This window comes from Pipistrellus hanaki (genome assembly GCF_964339955.1).
Source record: "Pipistrellus hanaki genome assembly, chromosome: 2".
Taxonomy (NCBI): Eukaryota; Metazoa; Chordata; class Mammalia; order Chiroptera; family Vespertilionidae; genus Pipistrellus; species Pipistrellus hanaki.
In genome coordinates, this window is record NC_140504.1 from 133,518,705 (window position 1) to 133,538,108 (window position 19,404).

Sequence of the window (19,404 nt, forward strand, 5' to 3'; positions counted from 1 at the left end):
AATTAGTGTCACATGAAGAGTCCTCCTCCCTTTAGGAAGTCACAAAAATCTACCTTCGTTGCCTGCACACGTGGAAAAGCACAGGCTACCTACAGGCCCTGACGTCGTCACCTTTTGGCTCAGATAACACTGCGTTTGTAGCTGCTGCTCACACCCACCCAGCGAGGAGTGAGCGTCCTTCACACCCCCTGTGTGTAACGGGAGGGGCTGTCGTCGGAAGAGATTCCTGTATCAAGAACGCTCCGCTGGACAGCAGCGATCCTACTACGTTCATCTGCAGGAATGGGGCGAATAGGACATCTTCCCCGCAGAGCCGCGGGCGCCGCGCAGGCACGGACGAGGGGGCCGGGAGGGAAAGCCACAGACTCCCCCGGGCAGGCCTGGTTCCACCCTCCAAGAAGCGCTCGCTCACCACCCAAGCCGTCGCTGGCGGAGAGACCCACCCGACGACTCCGGCCTGCGTTCCGAAGCCTCGAACCCTCTCGCGGGCCCCGGGCCTGGAACCAGTAAACACAACAACAGGCAGAGAAACTGAGAACCCGGGCTGCTAAGCATTCGAACCGCCGCGGGAACCGTTGGAGACGCACCTCCGGGGGCGGGCCCAGCTCCGCCCCCGACCCCCTCCCTCCGCTCCGCCTCCGCGCGGGGCGACGTAAGAGGAGGCGCGGAGCCTGCCGGGAATCGTGGTTTGACGTAGCGGCCCCTGCCGGCTCGCTCGGAACTACATTTCCCACAATCCCCCGCAAAGGCGCCCTTTGGCGTGCAGGAAGCTATGGGGACCTGCGGCTGTGGGCTTGCGAAGGCGGGCGGTGCTCACGCCGGCCGGGAGGGAGGGAGCCAGGACCAGGGAGGGTGCGGAAAGGGACCGCTGGCCCCGCCCTCCGGTCCCACCCTTTAAGGTTGGCGAATGCTCCGCCGTGGGAGTGTTTGCCGCCGCTGCGGCCGCCACCTGGAGTTCCCTCTGGCTCCAGGTTCCCCTGCCTAGCCAACCACGCGGAGTCCGGGGAGACGAGCGGAGCCTCCGTGCCGACCACCCACACCTCCCACGCCTCTCCCAGCCCGAGATCGCCCGGCAGGGATGGGCGAGAAGACCTGGCTGCCCTTCCCGGTGCTGCTCCTGGCCGCTCTGCCCCCGGCGCTGCTGCCGGGGGCGGCGGGCTTCACGCACTCCCTGGACAGCGACTTCACGTTCACCCTCCCGGCCGGCCGGCGGGAGTGTTTCTTCCAGCCCATGCCCCTGAAGGCCTCGCTGGAGATCGAGTACCAAGTAAGTGCGGAGGCCGCGCCCGCCTCCGTCCCTCAGCCCGGCCGCTCCGCGCCATCGTCGCCTCCCGCCGCTGAGGAACTTGCGGGGGCCGCGGGGCGGCGAGGCTGCGGGGCCGCGGGGAGCCGCCGCCTTCGCGCAGGCGCGCGGCGCGCGGCCGCCGGGAGCCGCGAAGTTCGGCGGGCCCGGCGCCGCTGCTCTCCGCCTTTTCCCCTTTCCTCCCGTGGGAGAGGGGCCAGCGCTGCTGAGGCGGTGTTTTTTTTCTCGGTTTCGTAATTCTCGCATCGCTTTGCTAGGCGGTATAGGCTCCGATGCTGAGAGTTTCACAATCCGGGACTCATACACGTTCTCCTTCACCATTGGGTGAGATGGTGATGTTTGTCTTATTCACGCCACCATCCTCACCCAAAATGCAAATATCGTAAGTCTTTACCGTCATTTCTTCAGTTAAGGATTTTTGAATTGGACCACGGGATTGTCACTAAATCCGATTTTGGTATAATTTTGTGAAAAAGACGGTTGTATGTAACAGTACATTTCCTTATCAGTTGCAGGTTTTTTTTAATCAAGTTAGATCTAATTGTATATAGTAAGGCAGTATAACCTTTCATTTCAGCTTTATAAGCTTTTCTCCCATATCACTGGTTTCTTTTTATCTGCATGATATTATATAGGGAATTGCTTTCATTTATATAGTCCTCTGGTAGAGGGTGATTTCTTGGAAAAAATCTTGTCAGTGCAACACAGCTAATTTAGATGTCTCTAGGTAGCACTGCAAAAAGAGATGCGTTGGTGTGGTTCATCTATTAATTTTTTTTACAAGTTACATAATTTATAATCATGTGTCACTTATTTAAAAAATATTTTTTTCTTGATTTCTCAGAGGAAGGGTGAGGGAGAGAGAGATAGAAGCATCAATGGTGAGAGAGAATCAATCACCCACTGGCGGTGAGCTCTCAGCCCAGGCATGTGCCCTTGATGGGAATTGAACCGGGACCCTTCAGTCCACAGGCCCCTTGCTCTATCCACTGAACCAAACCAACTAGAACAGGTGTCCCTTTTATTAAGTTGATGTAGGGAATCTTTTTCAGTAACAGGTACTGTAATATAGAGCAAAATAAAGAGTTATGCAGAATTTTCATCCAAAGGGACTTTAGAATTAGATTATTTATAGATGTATAAGATAAGCATAGAGAGCTTAGTCACATAATTAGCAAAACCAAATCCAGACCTCAACATTTAAAAAATTCCAGTCTAGTTCAAAAGTTCACTTACTGAACAGTTACTATATGCCAATGATTGGGGGAGGGGAGGAAGAAAGGGTAAAAACAAAAGAAAGAGTCCCTGTTTTCAGGGATACTTGAAATATGTAAGGCTCATAAACAGGTAATTTCAATAAAGTGTGGTTAAGTGCTCATAGAGAAGGGCTACTTCTCTGGGGTTTCAGAAAAGGATACCTGAAGAAATAAATTTGAATCTAGAAAGATGCTTCAGTGATACAGATGCAAGGAAGAGAGGACATTTCAAAAAAAAAAGAACAAAATGAGCGTGGTGATAAGAGATCAACCGAAGGACTTGTATGCATGCATATAAACAACCAATGGATGCAGGACGCTGCGGGGGGCGGGGTGAGGGCACGTGCCAGGGGGTTAAGAAGGGAAGCAGGGGGAAGGTCAATGTGGGGGGGAAAGGGAGGGGGGAGTAAAGGAGACGTATGTAATATTATTTGTAATACTTTAAACAATAAAATAAAATTTTAAAAAAGAACAAAATGGGTATGCATTTTGCATTCTGAAAATGCATAGTAGGAGTGTTTTGGCTATAGGCAGTATGTTTTGGAAGTTACAACTGCTGAGGTTTTATTAGACTTCAAGTCTAGAAAGTCTAGAGTGGAGTAAAAGCAAGAGATTAGAGAGGTCCAGAGGCTTTACCATGGATCATGATCTTAGCCTTGTGCACCATTTTAAATAGTTTTGTCTTTATTCTGTGCAAGGGCCATTGAAGATTTAAGCAGCATGGTAACAATGTTTGTCAGACAGATCACTGCATAGGGTGGAAGACAGGTTTAAGTAAGTCAAAATTAGAGACAAGGAAAATAGTGAAATGATCTGCATTTCCCTACTCCATGATTAATTTTCCAATAAGTAAGCTCTGGTTTTTGTGTTAGAGATTAAAATTTCAGGGAATTGATGTTCCAGAGACACTGCCCTTGAGTTATTGTGACAAAGTGATGAGCCCTACATTATATTGTTCTCAAAAAAATTTAATGTCAATACATGTATCTTATGAATAATATAGATCATTCACTTAAAAATTTAAATCTTTGGCCTAGCCGCTGTGCCCAGTGATTGAGCATCGACCTATGAACCAAGAAGTGATGGTTCGATTCCCAGTCGGGACACATGCCCAGGTTGCAGGCTCGATCCCCAGTGTGGGGCTGCAGGGGGCAGCCAATCAACGATTTTCTCTCATTGATGTTTCTAGCTCTCCCTCTTCCTTCCTCTCTGAAATAAATTAAATATATTAAAAATGTTTTTAAATCTTTATTGAGTGCTTAATTTGTATAAACACTACGCTAGGTGCTATGAACACAATGGTGAGTAAAAATGGAGTTTATGCCCTTATACAGTTTTTTATGATGACAGACATTAATTAAATTATTACAAAAATAAATGTGAAATTATAGCTCTAAGTGCTATGGAGGTAGGTAAATGCATACAGCTATGAGAGTCTTTAAAGGGAGGATTTGATTTCATCTTTGAATTACGACAAGACAACCCAGAGGAAGTGGAGTTCAGATCTATAGAAGAATCAGGATTACTAGGCATAAGGGGGTGAGTGGAACAAGGTGATGGGTAAAAAGAACACATGATTAATTTTCCAATAAGTAAGCTCTGGTTTTTGTGTTAGTGCTTAGAATTTTAAGGAAATAGCTGGGTTAGCTCTGAAGGGTCCCGGGTTGGATTCCAGTCAAGGAAGGGCACATGCCCAGGTTGTGGGTTCCATCCCCAGTGGGGAGCGTGCAGGAGGCAGCCGATTGATGATTCTCACTCATCCTTGATGTTTCTCTCTTCCTCTCTGGAATCAATAAAAATATATATATATTTTATTTTATTTTTTTTATTTTTTTTATAAAGATGAGGTAAACTTTATTTATTTATTTTATTTTTTTAAATATATTTTATTGATTTTGTACAGAGAGGAAGGGAGAGAGATAGAGAGTTTAGAAACATCGATGAGAGAGAGTCATCGATCAGCTGCCCCTTGCACACCCCCTACTGAGGATGTGCCCGCAACCAAGGTACATGCCCTTGACCGGAATCGAACCCGGAACCTTTCAGTCCCCAAGCCGACGCTCTATCCATTGAGCCAAACCGGTTTCGGCAAAATATATATATATATTTTAAAAAGAACACGTGATAAGGCATTGAGGAGTAAGACAGACTATTGAGCAATTGAAACATTATTACCATAGCATACGGACAGGGGAAAGTGGCACTTGACCATCATGTTCCATTAAAATCAGTGGGGAGTTTAGATTTGGATTATGGTACCTTTTAAAATAAATAATTTTAATTGGCTTCTGTATTTTTAAAATATATATTTTTTTTATTGATTTCAAAGAGGAAGGGAGAGATAGAAACATCAGTGATGAGAGAGAATCATTAATCATCTGCCTTTTGCATGTTCCACACGGGATTGAGCCTGCAACCCGCGTTTGTGCCCTGACGGGAATCCAACAGTCACTTCCTGGTTCATAGGTTGAAGCTTAACCACTTAGCCATGATGTCTGGGCAGCTTCCGTATTCTTAAGTGCCATTTTAAACAATTTCATTAAGCCTGACAGCCACTACAAAAACTAAGCTTTACTGAAATCTTTGCTTAGTTTTGTTATAGCTCATTTTGTGACTTAATGGATATGGTGTTTTTTTTCTTTGTTTTTTTCTTTTTTTTTTTTTTTTTAGGATAACCTGAGTAATTCTTTTAGTATGTTTTGAGTCCTTGGATATTTGAAAATTGCTTTTACTTTTTGCTTTCACTTCAGTAAGTACTATAATTTTTATTTCTATCCAGGAACATTGAAGACATGGTTCCATTGTGGGTTTTTTGCATCTTCTATGTAAGAATTCTGATACCAATCCCAATTCTTGTTATTTTTCAGTCTTTACTGCTGGTGTTGGAAGTTTCTAGGTTATTCTTTTTAAATCCTTTGGAAGAGTCAGTAGGATTTTTGGACCTTTTTCATTTATACTGCTTCCCATCTATTAAACCTTTTCATCTAATGAATTTTATCTTTTGAAGCAGGAATTTTTATCCTCTTATCTGATGATTTCTTCAGATAATTTATCTTGGTTCTCTCATTTTGAAATGCTTATTAGATGAATAATTTAAAATCTTTAGTTCTGTCCTTCATAAGGGTGTTACCATTTTCCTCATACTTTTGATCGTTACTTTTTCACCTTGTTCTGAGAATTCCTTGTCTTGTTCTAATGCTCTAATTTTTAGCCTTCATCTTTGTTCATTCTGCTAATATTATTGTTTATAATGTACATTTAATTGTGAGTTTTTAGATCAATAGATATTGGTAGCTAGATATAGCCTTTGCTCAGTAGAGTATCTTTCAGAAATTCCTTCCTCTTCAAGTCTGTTAATAGGCTTCCTAGATCTCTGTTGGTGGTATGGATTATTTATATTATGTTTTCTTCATTTTATTGAGATTTAAAGAAGAATTGTATATATTTAACTTGCCATTTGAAGCCAGTTTTTTTTGTTTGTTTGTTTGTTTTTTATCAGTAAGTAGAGCACAGGAGTAGGTAAACTTTTATATCATTCCATTAAAACCACCAAGAAAAACAGAGTGGAGTGTTGTATAAGAAAAAGAGTATCCTTTGGAGGGAGATTGGCAAGTTCATATTTTCTGGCCATGCCCCTTATTTGTTGTATCATCTTGGGAAAATTCCTTCTCTGTGCCTTCATTTTTTGTTTTTTATTAAAATGAGAACAAGAATAGGACCTATGTTTTAGAGTTGTTGTGAGGAATAAATTAACCCGCATAAAGCACTTGAAAGACAATGTGTGGCATAAACTGTAATTGTGAGCTGTCTCTTCGCAGCAGCAACAAGAGGAGGACATTTGGGGATTGTAAAGGAACAGATTGTGTTCATTGGCCAGTAAGTAAGCAGCCTACCTTGAATATATTGTTCATTTGGGGGAATAATATATGGAAGTGTTGAAGAAGTCAGAGTCAGATCATGGTGACCTTAAGTTGTAGACTATGAAGTAGCAAATTTTTACTTTATTCTACAGGGCTTCTCAACTTGAAGGCACTGTTTTAGGAAAATTATTACACTAATACCTGTAAGGCCTAAATTTCCATGAGAGCCAAAAGGAATTGGTAAAAAAAGAGACCAGTTCCAAAAATGAATGGAATTGAACTAGATGATCTTTCTGCTCCTTTCTAGCCATAATGAATGAGTCCATTGACTTTCTTACCCATCTAGGTTTATAAAGAAAGTCTCTTCATCATGTGATCTACTTTATATAGTTTATTTTCAGAATTTGTAATATGTGTTGTGTTCTCTTCTGTATTATTCTACAGGTTTTAGATGGAGCAGGATTAGATATTGATTTCCATCTTGCTTCTCCAGAAGGAAGAACCTTAGTTTTTGAACAAAGAAAATCAGATGGAGTTCACACGTAAGTAATCTTAGTTGATTCCTTGAGCTGAATAATACCAATGAGCCATCTGCAAGGAAAGGAAATTTAGCACATTTGATATTAAATATCAATATTAAATTACTCCATATGAACATTTTATTTTATTTCATTTTTTCATTGATTTCAGAGAGGAAGGAAGAGCGAGAGAGAGAGAAACATCCATGATGAGAGAGAATCATGGGTCAGCTGCCTCCTACAAGGCCCCCACTGGATATCAAGCCCACAACCGGGCATGTGCCCTTGACCAGAATAGAACCTGGGACCTTTCAGTTTGCAGGCCAATGCTCTATCCACTGAGTCAAACCAGCTAGGGCTATTATTATTTTTATAATCCTCACTATAGGACAAGCTTAACCGGGTTTCAAACCTACAACCTAGGCATGTGCCCTGACTAGGAATTAAATCCTAAACCCTTTGAGGTACAGGATGACGTTGCTCCAACCAATTAAGCCACACCAGCCAGGACTCCATATGAACATTTTAAACAGTCTTTTTAATTTTTTTTTTTTTTTTTTAAATATATTTTATTGATTTTGTACAGAGAGGAAGGGAGAGAGATAGAGAGTTAGAAACATCAATGAGAGAGAGTCATCGATCAGCTGCCTCTTGCACACCCCTACTGGGGATATGCCCGCAACCAAGGTACATGCCCTTGACTGGAATCGAACCCGGGACCCTTCAGTCCCCAAGCCGACGCTCTATCCATTGAGCCAAACCGGTCTCGGCCTTTTTAATTTTTTAATGTATTTTTATTAATATTAAAAAAGGGAAGGGAGAAGAATGGAGAAACATCAGTAATGAGAGAATCATTGATTGGCTGCCTCCTGTGGGGATGGAGCCTGCAGCCCAAGCATGTGCCCTGCTTGGGAAGTGAACTATGACTTCCTGGTTCATGAGCCAGTACTCAACCACTGAGCCATACTGGTGGCCTAAAAGTCCTAGATAGTGATCTAAAAAACTAGAATATTTTCCATTAACCTTTTCTTTTTGTTAAGACGTTTTGTATTGATCCTAAGTTTTTCCCTGCTTTGGTTAAATAGATGAGTATTCCCTAAGTATTTATGCAGTCTATTGTGTCATTTTGAACCTACCTTTTTGGCTAGCAGAGGCTTTCCATTTTAACTGTAAATTACTTCCAGGTAATTATCATCTCTGCCCATTCTTTTCTTCCTTAAAACAACAGTAAAATACATTTGTGAGTGTAAGTAAAAATTATTTTTTTACCCAGACCTCACTCCTGTTAGACGATTAGAAGGCCTGAAAGTAAAAGATGTGACCGTAGGAAACCATATAAAAAGAAAATACTTGTTATAACACTTTTAGTTTAAATTTGACAACTGGCCATATAATCTCTTCTTGCATCTCATTTTCCTTTTTTTATCTGTCACTGGTGTTTCCTTGTTCCTATTATTTTACTTCAGCTCTTTCATTACTCAGTATTGTTGGGTTAAAACTAAACTGAGTTTATAGGAAAAAGAGCAAGTACAGAATATCTAATATTTGCCATAAACTAGGCCTTACATTTTATATGCTTCTAAATTAATTATTCCAATCCACTGTGAGATAGATTCTTTGATTGCCTAATTCCCATTTTAAAGAAAAGGAGGCTCAGAGAAATTAAATGTGTGTGTGTGTGTGTGTGTGTGTACACACACACACACACACACAGAGTGGCCAGATTAATGTGATCTCTGAACGCATAATAATCTGGCCACTCAGTGTATATCCTATATAATAAAAGGCTAATATGCAAATTGTCCCCTCAACCAGGAGTTCTACCAGCAGGCAGGCCGCCAACTGCCCATGTCCCTTCCCCCTGGCCAGGCTGGCCGGCACCGGGCCTCAAATACACACACACACACTCTCACACACTGAGTGAACAGATTATTATGTGTTCAGAGATAATAATAATCTGGCCACTCAGTGTATATTAAGCAGAGGCAGGATGGACCAAAATATTTTTTTTAAATATATTTTATTGATTTTTTACAGAGAGGAAAGAAGAGAGATAGTTAGGAACATCGATGAGAGAGAAACATCGATCAGCTGCCTCCTGCACACCCATTGGGATGTGCCCACAACCAAGGTACATGCCCTTGATTGGAATTGAACCTGGGACCTTTCAGTCCACAGGCCGATGCTCTATCCACTGAGTCAAACCAGTTAGAGCTGGACCAAAATATTTACTTCGATCATACGATGTTTAGAACATCCCTGGCACATAGTACATGTAAGTACTAGCAATTATTTTAATTTTTGGTCTTTATTAACCAATATACCTGCCATGGTAATTGATAGTAAATACTGAATACCTGTATGAATGAATGAAGGGGGAAATGTCTCCACCATAATTTTTCAAGATATTCATTTTCGTGTGCTTTGTAAACAGCTTTTTCCTATGTAGAACTCAGGAAAAATATTTGCATAAACTATTAATTTATAAGATATTGATAGATAAATTATCATTTTAAAAGTCAGTGTATATTGATATGCTTGGGATTAATTATACTTTCACTTTGATAGGTATATGAACAAGAACTAAAAATGTAGTTCACCTTTCAATTTCAGAATATAGAAAACATAGTTTCTCTCAGTTTTTATTTCTCTACAATTTTATGCTTCCCTTTAGAGATAAATTAATATTGACTCTTAGTGGGAAAAGGTATTTTATAGCTTTAGTATATAGAATTGCCTCTTGTCAAAACATTGGGAGACAAAAATGAATTTATAAGAGTGCATTTGTTGAGTTCTTTTTGATGTGCCAGGAAACTATTCTAAGCACTTTACATGTATTTGTTTATATATTATTCTTCACCACAATCCTATGAGTTACATGATATTTTTATCATTTTACCAATGAGGAAATTGAGGCAAGAGCTCTTAAGTAAACTGATGGAAGGTTACACAGCTAGTCAACAGTGAAGCCAGGATCTGAAGCCCCGGCAGTCTCACTCACTTCTTAATCACTACATGAAATTTACAGATCTACTTTGTAAAAATTAGATTTCAATACAAATTTATCTTTAGCTATATTAACTTTTTATTTTTTTTAATTTTTAAAAAAATATATTTTATTGATTTTACACGGAGAGGAATTGAGAGGGACAGAGAGCTAGAAACGTCGATGAGAGAGAAACATCGACCAGCCACCTCTTGCACACCCCCACAGGGGATACGCCCACAACCAAGGCACATGCCCTTGACCGGAATCGAACCTGGGACCCTTCAGTCCGCAGGCTGATGCTCTATCCACCGAGCCAAACCGGTCCCGGCTAGCTATATTAACTTTTTAAAGACAACTAAGATCTCAGTTATAGCACTGAAATAGTTTCTTCTTAATTTAAATCTTTAAAATAATACTGTCCTTTTAGAAGTTGGGGTTAGTAAAAATTTCTCCAAACAGGGCCTTAAAACAGATTAAATAATACCTATTACCTAGCATTGCCTGAAAACGAGGAGTGGTATATAAATGTATTTTTCTAAACAATGGAATTAATATTACCCTAACTACATTCCAAAAATGTACTTAATTGGTAGGAGGCCTGGAAGAAAGCATTTAGGAAAATTCATCACCGCTTTTGAAATAAAACACCAAAAAACTCACTTTACAAATTAATCTCAATTGAAGGAGAGGTTTGTAGTCATAAATATTGAAGTTCATCATGAGGTATCATGTATCTAGTTTTTACTTCAGTTCTTTTCCAAAAATTATGTGAAGGTCATTTACTGTAATGCCAAGCACATCTAGATGTCAAGTACAGTACTTAAATATACAGGGGTGGGCAAACATAGATTTACACTTGTGAATACTCGAAACAGAGTTGAGTTTTGTATTATTACTTATTGTATTAAACTATAAACCTATTTTTGCCTACTTCTATATATTTCTAGGTTGCCTCTCCCAAAAAATTATAAATTATCTTTTAAATCTAAGGAAGCCTATTAGTAACTTGTCCAATTATTATTTACTCTTACTTCTATGTGCAGTAATTTTTCCTTTGATTTGAAATAGAAGTACTGATGTAATGGAAGACATGTACTTTTTTTAATACAGGGTAGAGACGGAAGTAGGGGACTACATGTTCTGCTTTGATAATACATTCAGCACCATTTCTGAGAAGGTGATTTTCTTTGAATTAATCCTGGATAATATGGGAGAACAGGCGCAAGAACAAGAGGACTGGAAGAAATATATTACTGGCACAGATATGTTGGATATGAAACTAGAAGATATCCTGGTCAGTATGGTCTATTAATAAAATAATAAAAATTATTAACATCCAGAGGTCTTACTCTGTGATAGGCACTGAGCTAATTATCTTAACTGAATTATCTCATATAATCCTTACTTTATCAGGATTATCCCCATTTTCCAATGAGGAAATTGTATCTTAGGGGGATTAAGTAATGTTCCTATCACATAACCAGAGAGAGAGAACTAGAATTTGAATACAGGCTCTTAACTGCAAAACTTCCTTAGAATGTTCACTAACAGAGGAATATAATAAGCTGTTGCATAGGTACTTGCACTGAGTAATTTGTAAACACTTAAGATATACAGGCATTTTCCCCACATCATAGTTTTTATAACATGGAATTTGATATTATTTGATTAATTTGGGAACATTATTTACATTACTCAAACCAGACCTAGCAATTATCATAAATTAGCACTGCACTCAAGAGTGCAAACTTAGGATATGGCTGCTTTTCTTGAGCTGCTTTAAGCTTTATTATAAACATGAATAATGAAATGTACGTGTATAAGAACCTATTTGCATTTAATAAGAGTACTGCCAGTGCTAACGGGAAAGGTCTAACACTTCAGCCACAGCTCGATGTGAAACCAAAGGATAGGACTTACGTGGTGATATTTGTAAATAGCATGTGTAACTCCATTGTAGAAATTCTTGCAGGAGAAATAACATAGTTATTTCAGGTTTGAAACTGTAACACTTCTAATACTCTTATGAGCTAAACTTTTTAAAAATAATGTGATACTTTGATGAATATATCTGAGTTTATTTAGGAAAGGAATGATCAAATCATAGCAGAAAAGACATAAGTCAGTTGTAATTTTAAGTGGTCCTATCATATGTGTAATTCCTTGGTGACTGAGCTCTCTGAGCCTTGGTTTCCAACCTGGAAAATGGGGACAATACCTCTAGAGTTGTGAGGCTGAACTGTGATACACCATGTGTATAAACAGTGTCTAGCACATAATAAATGTTAGTTTTCTTATCTTTTCCACTGGTGTTACTGTGAATAGAAACTGAAAGGATAAAGTTTGATTGGCTTGAATTTTTACCATGACATTTTTAAAATATATATTTTTATTGATTTCAGAGAGGAGTGAGTGGAGAGGGAGAGAGAAAGGCTCAATGATGAGAGAGAATCAATTGGCTGCCTCCTGCAGGTCCTACACTAGGGATTAAGCGGGTAACCCAGGCATGTGACCTGACCAGGAATGGAAATGTGACCTCCTATTTCATAGGTCGACTCCAACCAGTGAGCCACACTGGCCGGGCTACCATGACAGTTTCTTATCTCATCATGATTTCTTATATATATATTAAACTTAGTTGAATTTTAGAACTAGAAGATGACTTAGATATTACTAATCTAGCTTCAGCCTCCTTCCTTTTCCCTTCCATTCCATTTTTTAGATAAGGAACTGGCTTACAATTAAAATGTAAATGCTGTGTCCATATTTCCACTATATTCCAATCTTCCTACCCATTTAAAAAACCTCAAACAGATGAACATAATATTCCCTTTTAAATTTATGTTGCCAACAAGAACAAAATGCAAGTAATTACAAATCTTATTGGTAATTCACTGCATTCTCCAGATATTCACACAGTTAAACAAAATGACAAGAAAGTTCCGATTTAAATATGGCTTAAAATACTTACTTTCCTTAAGAAAATAAATTGTCTTTCAGGAGCTTTTTCCATTTACTTTCCCCAGACTTTGTATCACAATTAAAAACTTGAATAATTTTATATGTGACTAGCATCATTATGCTATTGAAAAGAACTATGATGCTTTTTTTGAGGAACTGAACTCCATATTTTTCTGGAAAATATCTGTATTTCTTTACAGATATGCCCATATGATATATTTTTTAGTTTTACAGGATCAGCACACCAGTCTGAAATTGAATATATTTTTTTACTTAAATAAGGATTTTAAGCAAAGTGTGTCTCTAGGAAAATCTGTTTCTTGGATTTTCTTATTTTATATCATTTGAAATCTCAACTAAATTTTACCTTATATTCTGTAGTTAGTTTTCATATGATTTCTGATCAGGTCCCTACTATAAAGTAGTTTTTTTTCAGAAGGTATGCAACTTAGAACAAATCTTGGTAAGTTTGTTTAATGAATGTGATCTTGGAATAAGTTTTTATTAACCATAGGTTGTACTTGTTGCGAGTGTGTAAAGAATGCACATATAAAGTTGAAATAGCTTTTAATTTCACTACTTTGTGAGAGAAAAGCATGTGTGTTTTTCTAAATACTATATTGAACCAGACTAACATTCCAAGAAAAAAAAATATTAACATACAATGCATTCATTATATAAAGGTAAAAACCTAAAAACTTATCTGTTCTTTTTATTTTTTATTTTTTTATTTTATTGATTTTTTTACAGAGAGGAGGAGAGAGGGATAGAGAGCTAGAAACGTCGATGAGAGAGAAACATCGACCAGCTGCCTCTTGCACACCCCCTACAGGGGATGTGCCCACAACCAATGTACATGCCCTTGACGAAATCGAACCTGGGACCTTTCAGTCCGCAGACCGACGCTCTACCACTGAGCCAAACCGGTTTCGGCTATCTGTTCTTTTTTTAAAAACATTTTCTTATAGTTACAAGGGCTAAGAAAAAAATAATGTATGTAAAATTCCTGGCACTGTTTCAACTCAAATATATTTTCATTTTATTTAGTTTCAATTATAGATTTGTTCCTGTGTTAAATAACTGTTTATAAATAATAATTTAAATGTGTCAGGAGAGCTATAACATAACCTTACAGAAGACCTTTATAAAATCTAAGTAGCATCTGTTCCTTAATTAACATTGTGTTTAGCTATGAAATTTATATGAACAGGAAGATTACTATAAAACATGTTTTTAAATTAACTTATCATGACTGAGAATTCTTTTATAGTAAAATTATTTCTTTATTTCCAGGAATCCATCAACAGTATCAAGTCCAGACTAAGCAAAAGTGGTCATATCCAAACTCTGCTTAGAGCATTTGAAGCTCGTGATCGAAATATACAAGAAAGCAACTATGATAGAGTCAACTTCTGGTCTATGGTTAATTTAGTGGTAATGGTGGTGGTGTCAGCCATTCAAGTTTATATGCTGAAGAGTCTATTTGAAGATAAGAGGAAAAGTAGAACTTAAAACTCCATATCAAAACTCCATATTGAAAAAGAGATAGAAAAATGCAATAAACTGTTACAGTCAAGACCGTTAATAGTATTTCCAAAATGTTTTCAGTTATTACCATAAGTGTGAAACAATTTTAATGTAAAAGAAAAGTCTTCACTTCAGTCTGTGCAAGTAATCTTATTGCTCCAGATATATTTAAGTGCATAGCAAATATTTTGCAGAGTATAGGTATAATTGAATGAAGCCATATTATTAATGGCATTTTCCTAAGTTTAAAAAAATATGCAAATGTGTCACAGGTGATTTAAAGAAATGAACTTTGGACCTAAATGCAACACCAAACAATTTTGGTTTAAGATTTTTTTTTTGTTGATTTTTAGAGAGAGGAAGTGAGAGAGGGAAACATCAATGTGAGAGGAAAACATCTCTCTGGCTTCTGCACACCTCCTACCTGGAATCTAGCCCATAACCTGGGCATGTGCCCTGACCAGGAATTGAACTGGCAACCTTTCAGTGCAGGACGCCCAACCAACTGAGCAACGCCAGCCTAATAAAGTTCTTGCTGGGTTTTTATTTTTCTGTTAATCCCCACCAAAGATTATTTTCCATTGACTTTTATAGAGTCTGGGGGGGCAGGCAAGGAGAGAGACACATCGATTGGTTGCTCCTGCACAAACCCTGATTGGGGTTGGGGATTGCATCTGCAATCCAGGTAAGTGCCCTTAACCAGTAATCAAACCTGCGAACCTTTGGTGCCTGTGCCAATGCTCTAACCACTGATCCACACCAGCCAGGGCCGAACAATTTTTTTTTAATTTATTTATTTTATTCATTTCAGAGAGGAAGGGAGAGAGAGAAAAATCAGTGTTGAGAGAGAATTACCTGCCTCCTGCATGTCTCCCACTGGGGGGATCGAGTTGCAACCCGGGCATGTGCCCTTGACTGGAATTGAACCTGGGACCCTTCAACTCTACAGGACAATGCTCTATCCAGCTAGGCCAAACACTGTTTTTTAAAGATTTTCTTACCTAGAAGTTTCCTTGTAAATGTAGCAATTATAAATTAACTATAAATTTCCAACATATTAAGTTATAAATCATCTGATAATTAACCTAATCATGGATTGAATATATCTTTAGAAGACAAAGACTCAACTTTTCTGTTTTTACATATGCATCTCTCCTCTAATGTAAATAGAAGCATAGCTGTGAAAAACAGATTTGGAGACTTCTATAACCAAATATATTTCAATTTAAAATATTAGCAAAAAAGTATGTTTTATATACTTATCTTACATTCCCAAAAGCTGCTGGCATTGTGATAATTCTTAAAAAATGCTAAATCATAATTATTAAAATTAGGACAAATTATCTTTTTGAAATGAAGAGTTAAACATTGCTAAGTCTCCTTTAGGAATTATTCTGTCTAATCCTTAACTAAGGTATAGTATTTTAAAATTAAATGTGAGAGAAATAATTTTGTTTTTATGTTGTCAACAGTGTTATGTTAATTTTAACATGATTATTGAGTTGGATACATTATTACCAGCAGTTGTGAAGGAAATATTGCTAAAAGGATCTGGGCCTAACATAAATAAATATCGCCTTTTCTGACTTCTCAAAATCAGTAAAAAAGAACTACTAAAGTCAATATAAAAAGAATTTAGGTAAGTATCTATAACCATATTGATCCATCCTTAATACAAATCATGAGATAATTTCCAGTTAACTAGAAGAAATATTACTTGGCTATAAACTTTTTTACAACTGTTTTATTCTGTTTTGAATCATCTAATAAGTATTCAGGTACATTTTATTAAATATAAGTCCTATTGTAGTTTAGCACTGGGTATACATATTACAAATTTTACTATAACTTTCATAAAATGATTTTTCTGATCATTTTATTGACATTCAAGTAAAATTTGAAACCCACAGAATCCCAAGTTTGAATATTCCATATATAACTTTATAAATAAAATCTGTACTGTCCTGGCCTACTGCAGTCCATGGGGTCTTACTCAGATACTAGTAATTTAGCTACATCATTAATTGAATAGCATTTTTAGGTTATACCCATTTGTAGTATTGTTTATAACAAATATCAGAAGCAATCAACTTCTAAATTTGAGTACAGAATCCCTCTGTCGGTTAGTACTGCTGGCATTGTTAAGCAATAATTGATATCCAGAGAATGTTTTCATTATGATTTACACTCTGAGTGGTACAAAAAGATTTATTTCCCTCCTATGCCTCTGGGAGCACAGAAACTTGTTTCCCTACTTTCAGGCTTTTTTAAAATCAGATAAATGCCATGTCTGACCAGTTAGTTACCTTCATTGGCTGAGAAAGTGCTGTAAGTGCCCAGGATAGCCCCTGTGACACATGCAAAACAAGGGCCAATAAGTCATTGCCTCTGAAGACCCCTCTCCATCCCCCCTCCTGTTAACCTCCTAATGAGAAGCAAACTTAGATACTACAAAAACAGTACAACTACTGCATCTTTTCTGTAAACTGTGATTAAGAACTCTACCTCTTATGAATGGCTAGCTACTATACTGTACTCTTATTCCCCACCTAACAATGAATTTCCTACATCTTGTACATATGATTTGTGCCACTGGTGTTAAACCTATGATTCAGTAACTTCTCACCATGTAACAATGGCCTTATTTGGAAAAGAATTTAGGAATATTGAGGACAATTTTATTTTTATAGACACAAAGTGAAAAGATATTATTTAAAAGAAGCATGTTACTTGTATTAGCCAAAAGAAGTAAAATTTACAAGCAAAGGACTAAATTTTGAAATATTCTAAAGCTATATTATTTGCTTCATGGTTTTTAATGTCAACATTCAATTTCAAAGTTAAAATTATGCTAAAATTGAGTAAGCTATCAATAGCTTTTTGTCTTTCTCTTTTAATTAAATTTAAAATACTGCAATTTTTAAGTGAGGCCTAGCATTTCGCTCTGATTTGCATTTGGATAATTAATTATATGCTTTTCTTTCATGTGAATGTCAAGACATAAAGGGTAAATAATGGTTGAAATAGCATTGAAATGAATTACAAATTCAAAAAGTAATTTCATGTTTATCCTTCTTAAGCATTGCTATTATGTCTTAACATTGAAAAAGACTTGAGTTCCTATAATTGTATGCTTTCTCAAATGATATTTTAAAAGAAATTGATTCAGCATATAATGGTGTTTCATCTGAAATGAAATAATGCAGTGTTGTTCTAATTGCCTTATACTTGTGAACAACCATATTAAGTGAGAAATGAATACTGCACTGAGTATAATAAAAATTTTAAAATCTAACTTGTCTATCAGTTGTTGTAAAATGCTAATCCTTCAAATCTTTACTGATCTCGTCTACTCGCCTTTCCAGTTGAAAACCCACAGTTCACTGCATTTATTACATATCCTACCTTGCTTTGGAGTTCTGTTTATATGTATACTTACTTATATATTGCCCAAACACGCATTAGAACTAAAAGATGCTCAAAATATAGGAGCAAAAATAATCAGTTCTGAAAGTTTGGGATGCTAAATAAGCAATCTGTTTCTCTATCCCACCACAGGAATTGTTTAGGTCTGGCATATGGCTTCAGAATCTTAAATTAACCATCACAATTTAGGATTTGGTGTCCATTATCCTTGGGCCATTACTGGGGATTTAGGGAAGTCAGAACTCCTTTGAATTCATTCACTTATAGCAATGTTTTAAGATCTTAGAACTTAGTTAAAATAGCCTGTCATAGTCCAGTGCTTGGGAGTCATCCCTTCACACCTTCTAGACAAGCCATTCTTCACCCCAACCGGGTAGAATTCCTAAGGTACTTATCTACTTCTACCCTCCTATTACTTTCAGGTGTCTGGGCTTCTGGAAGACTTGTGTCATTAGAAATTGGAGTCATACTACGTCTACAGCGCGCGCGTGTGTGTGTGTGTGTGTGTGTGTGTGTGTGTGTACTGAGTGGCCAGATTATTATGATCTCTGAATACATAATAATCTGGCCTCTCAGTGTATATCCTATATAATGAAAGGCTAATATGCAAATTGTCCCCTCGACCAGAAGGCAGGAGGGCCAACCGCCCATGTCACCTCCCCCTGGCCAGGCTGGCCAGACCCCACCCATGCACAAATTCATGCACCAGGCCTCTAATACACACAATACACACACACAACAGTGGCCAGGTTATAATGCGTTCAGAGATGATAATTATATATATACAATTCGAACCTAAGGTGACATGAAAGAAGGCATACTTTGAGATGATGAACTCAATCCTTGAACCTGAAAGAGGAAGACAAGAAAATGCAGAGCAGGTTAAAAATTTAGAGGTCTTCAATGACCATGAGTCAACAGCAAAATGAACAATGAGAATCAGTTATCCAACAATGAACTCCTTTATATAGAGAGAGACTACTTCCCAATCTTGGAAGTTTTCAAGTGGCAATATGATCAAATGTTAGAAAAAGGGATTATTTCTACATCTGATATCAAATGAGAGAATGAACTAATTATAATTAGTCTATCCTTTTTACAGGTATTTAAAATCTGAAAGAACTACCAATGCCATAAGTAGGAGACATGCCAGAGCTTCAAGAGACATATTTTTAAAGTTATAATTTGCTGGATTCTTGTTTGATACTCAAAAACAAATTGGAAATGAAATTAACACAATACAATTTACAATCTCTCCAAAGAAAACATATTTTGGTATAAATATAACAAAACATGTATAAGATCTATATGCTGAAAATTATCAAATGGAAAACACAGCATAAAGGTATAAATATAACAAAACATGTATAAGATCTATATGCTGAAAATTATCAAATGAAAAACAGCATAAAAATGGATTGGAAGTCTCGTATTGAAAAAAAAAAAAAAAAAGGTCAATTCTTCCTTAATATATAAATTTAACATTCCTACAAAAATTCAGCAAGGTTTGTTTTTTGTAGACAGACAAATTTATTCTAAAATATTTACTTGGAAAAGCAAAGGA

The 19,404-nt window shown here is 37.5% G+C and overlaps 2 protein-coding genes across 6 annotated transcripts in view; one reads left to right on the top strand and one right to left on the bottom strand.

The window, feature by feature from the left end:
- Positions 1-2,871, bottom strand: part of CCDC18 (coiled-coil domain containing 18) — a 150,181-nt gene extending 147,310 nt beyond the window's left edge. For 4 of the 5 annotated variants that reach the window (XM_084873374.1, XM_084873375.1, XM_084873373.1 and 1 more), the window contains exon 1: positions 1,265-2,871. In XM_084873374.1, coding sequence (XP_084729500.1) covers positions 1,265-1,322 — 58 coding nt within the window. In that variant the 5' untranslated portion in view covers positions 1,323-2,871. Of the gene's footprint in view, positions 1-158; positions 407-1,264 lie in introns of those variants that run through there. The other variant, XM_084873376.1, reaches the window with a different exon arrangement.
- TMED5 (transmembrane p24 trafficking protein 5) lies at positions 790-17,709 on the top strand. The gene is made up of 4 exons (XM_084873442.1): positions 790-1,267; positions 6,864-6,961; positions 11,037-11,220; positions 14,181-17,709. The coding sequence occupies exons 1-4, from the start codon at positions 1,079-1,081 to the stop codon at positions 14,397-14,399; spliced, it is 690 nt and encodes a 229-aa protein (XP_084729568.1). The 5' UTR covers positions 790-1,078; the 3' UTR covers positions 14,400-17,709.
- The last annotated feature ends 1,695 nt before the right edge of the window (positions 17,710-19,404 follow it).

Coding starts and splice junctions, on each gene's coding strand:
- TMED5 (XM_084873442.1), top strand. CDS start 1,079: ATGGGCGAGAAGACCTGGCTGCCCTTCCCGGTGCTGCTCCTGGCCGCT. Junction 1,268..6,863: donor CGCTGGAGATCGAGTACCAA/GTAAGTGCGGAG, acceptor ATTATTCTACAG/GTTTTAGATGGAGCAGGATT. Junction 11,221..14,180: donor TGAAACTAGAAGATATCCTG/GTCAGTATGGTC, acceptor CTTTATTTCCAG/GAATCCATCAACAGTATCAA.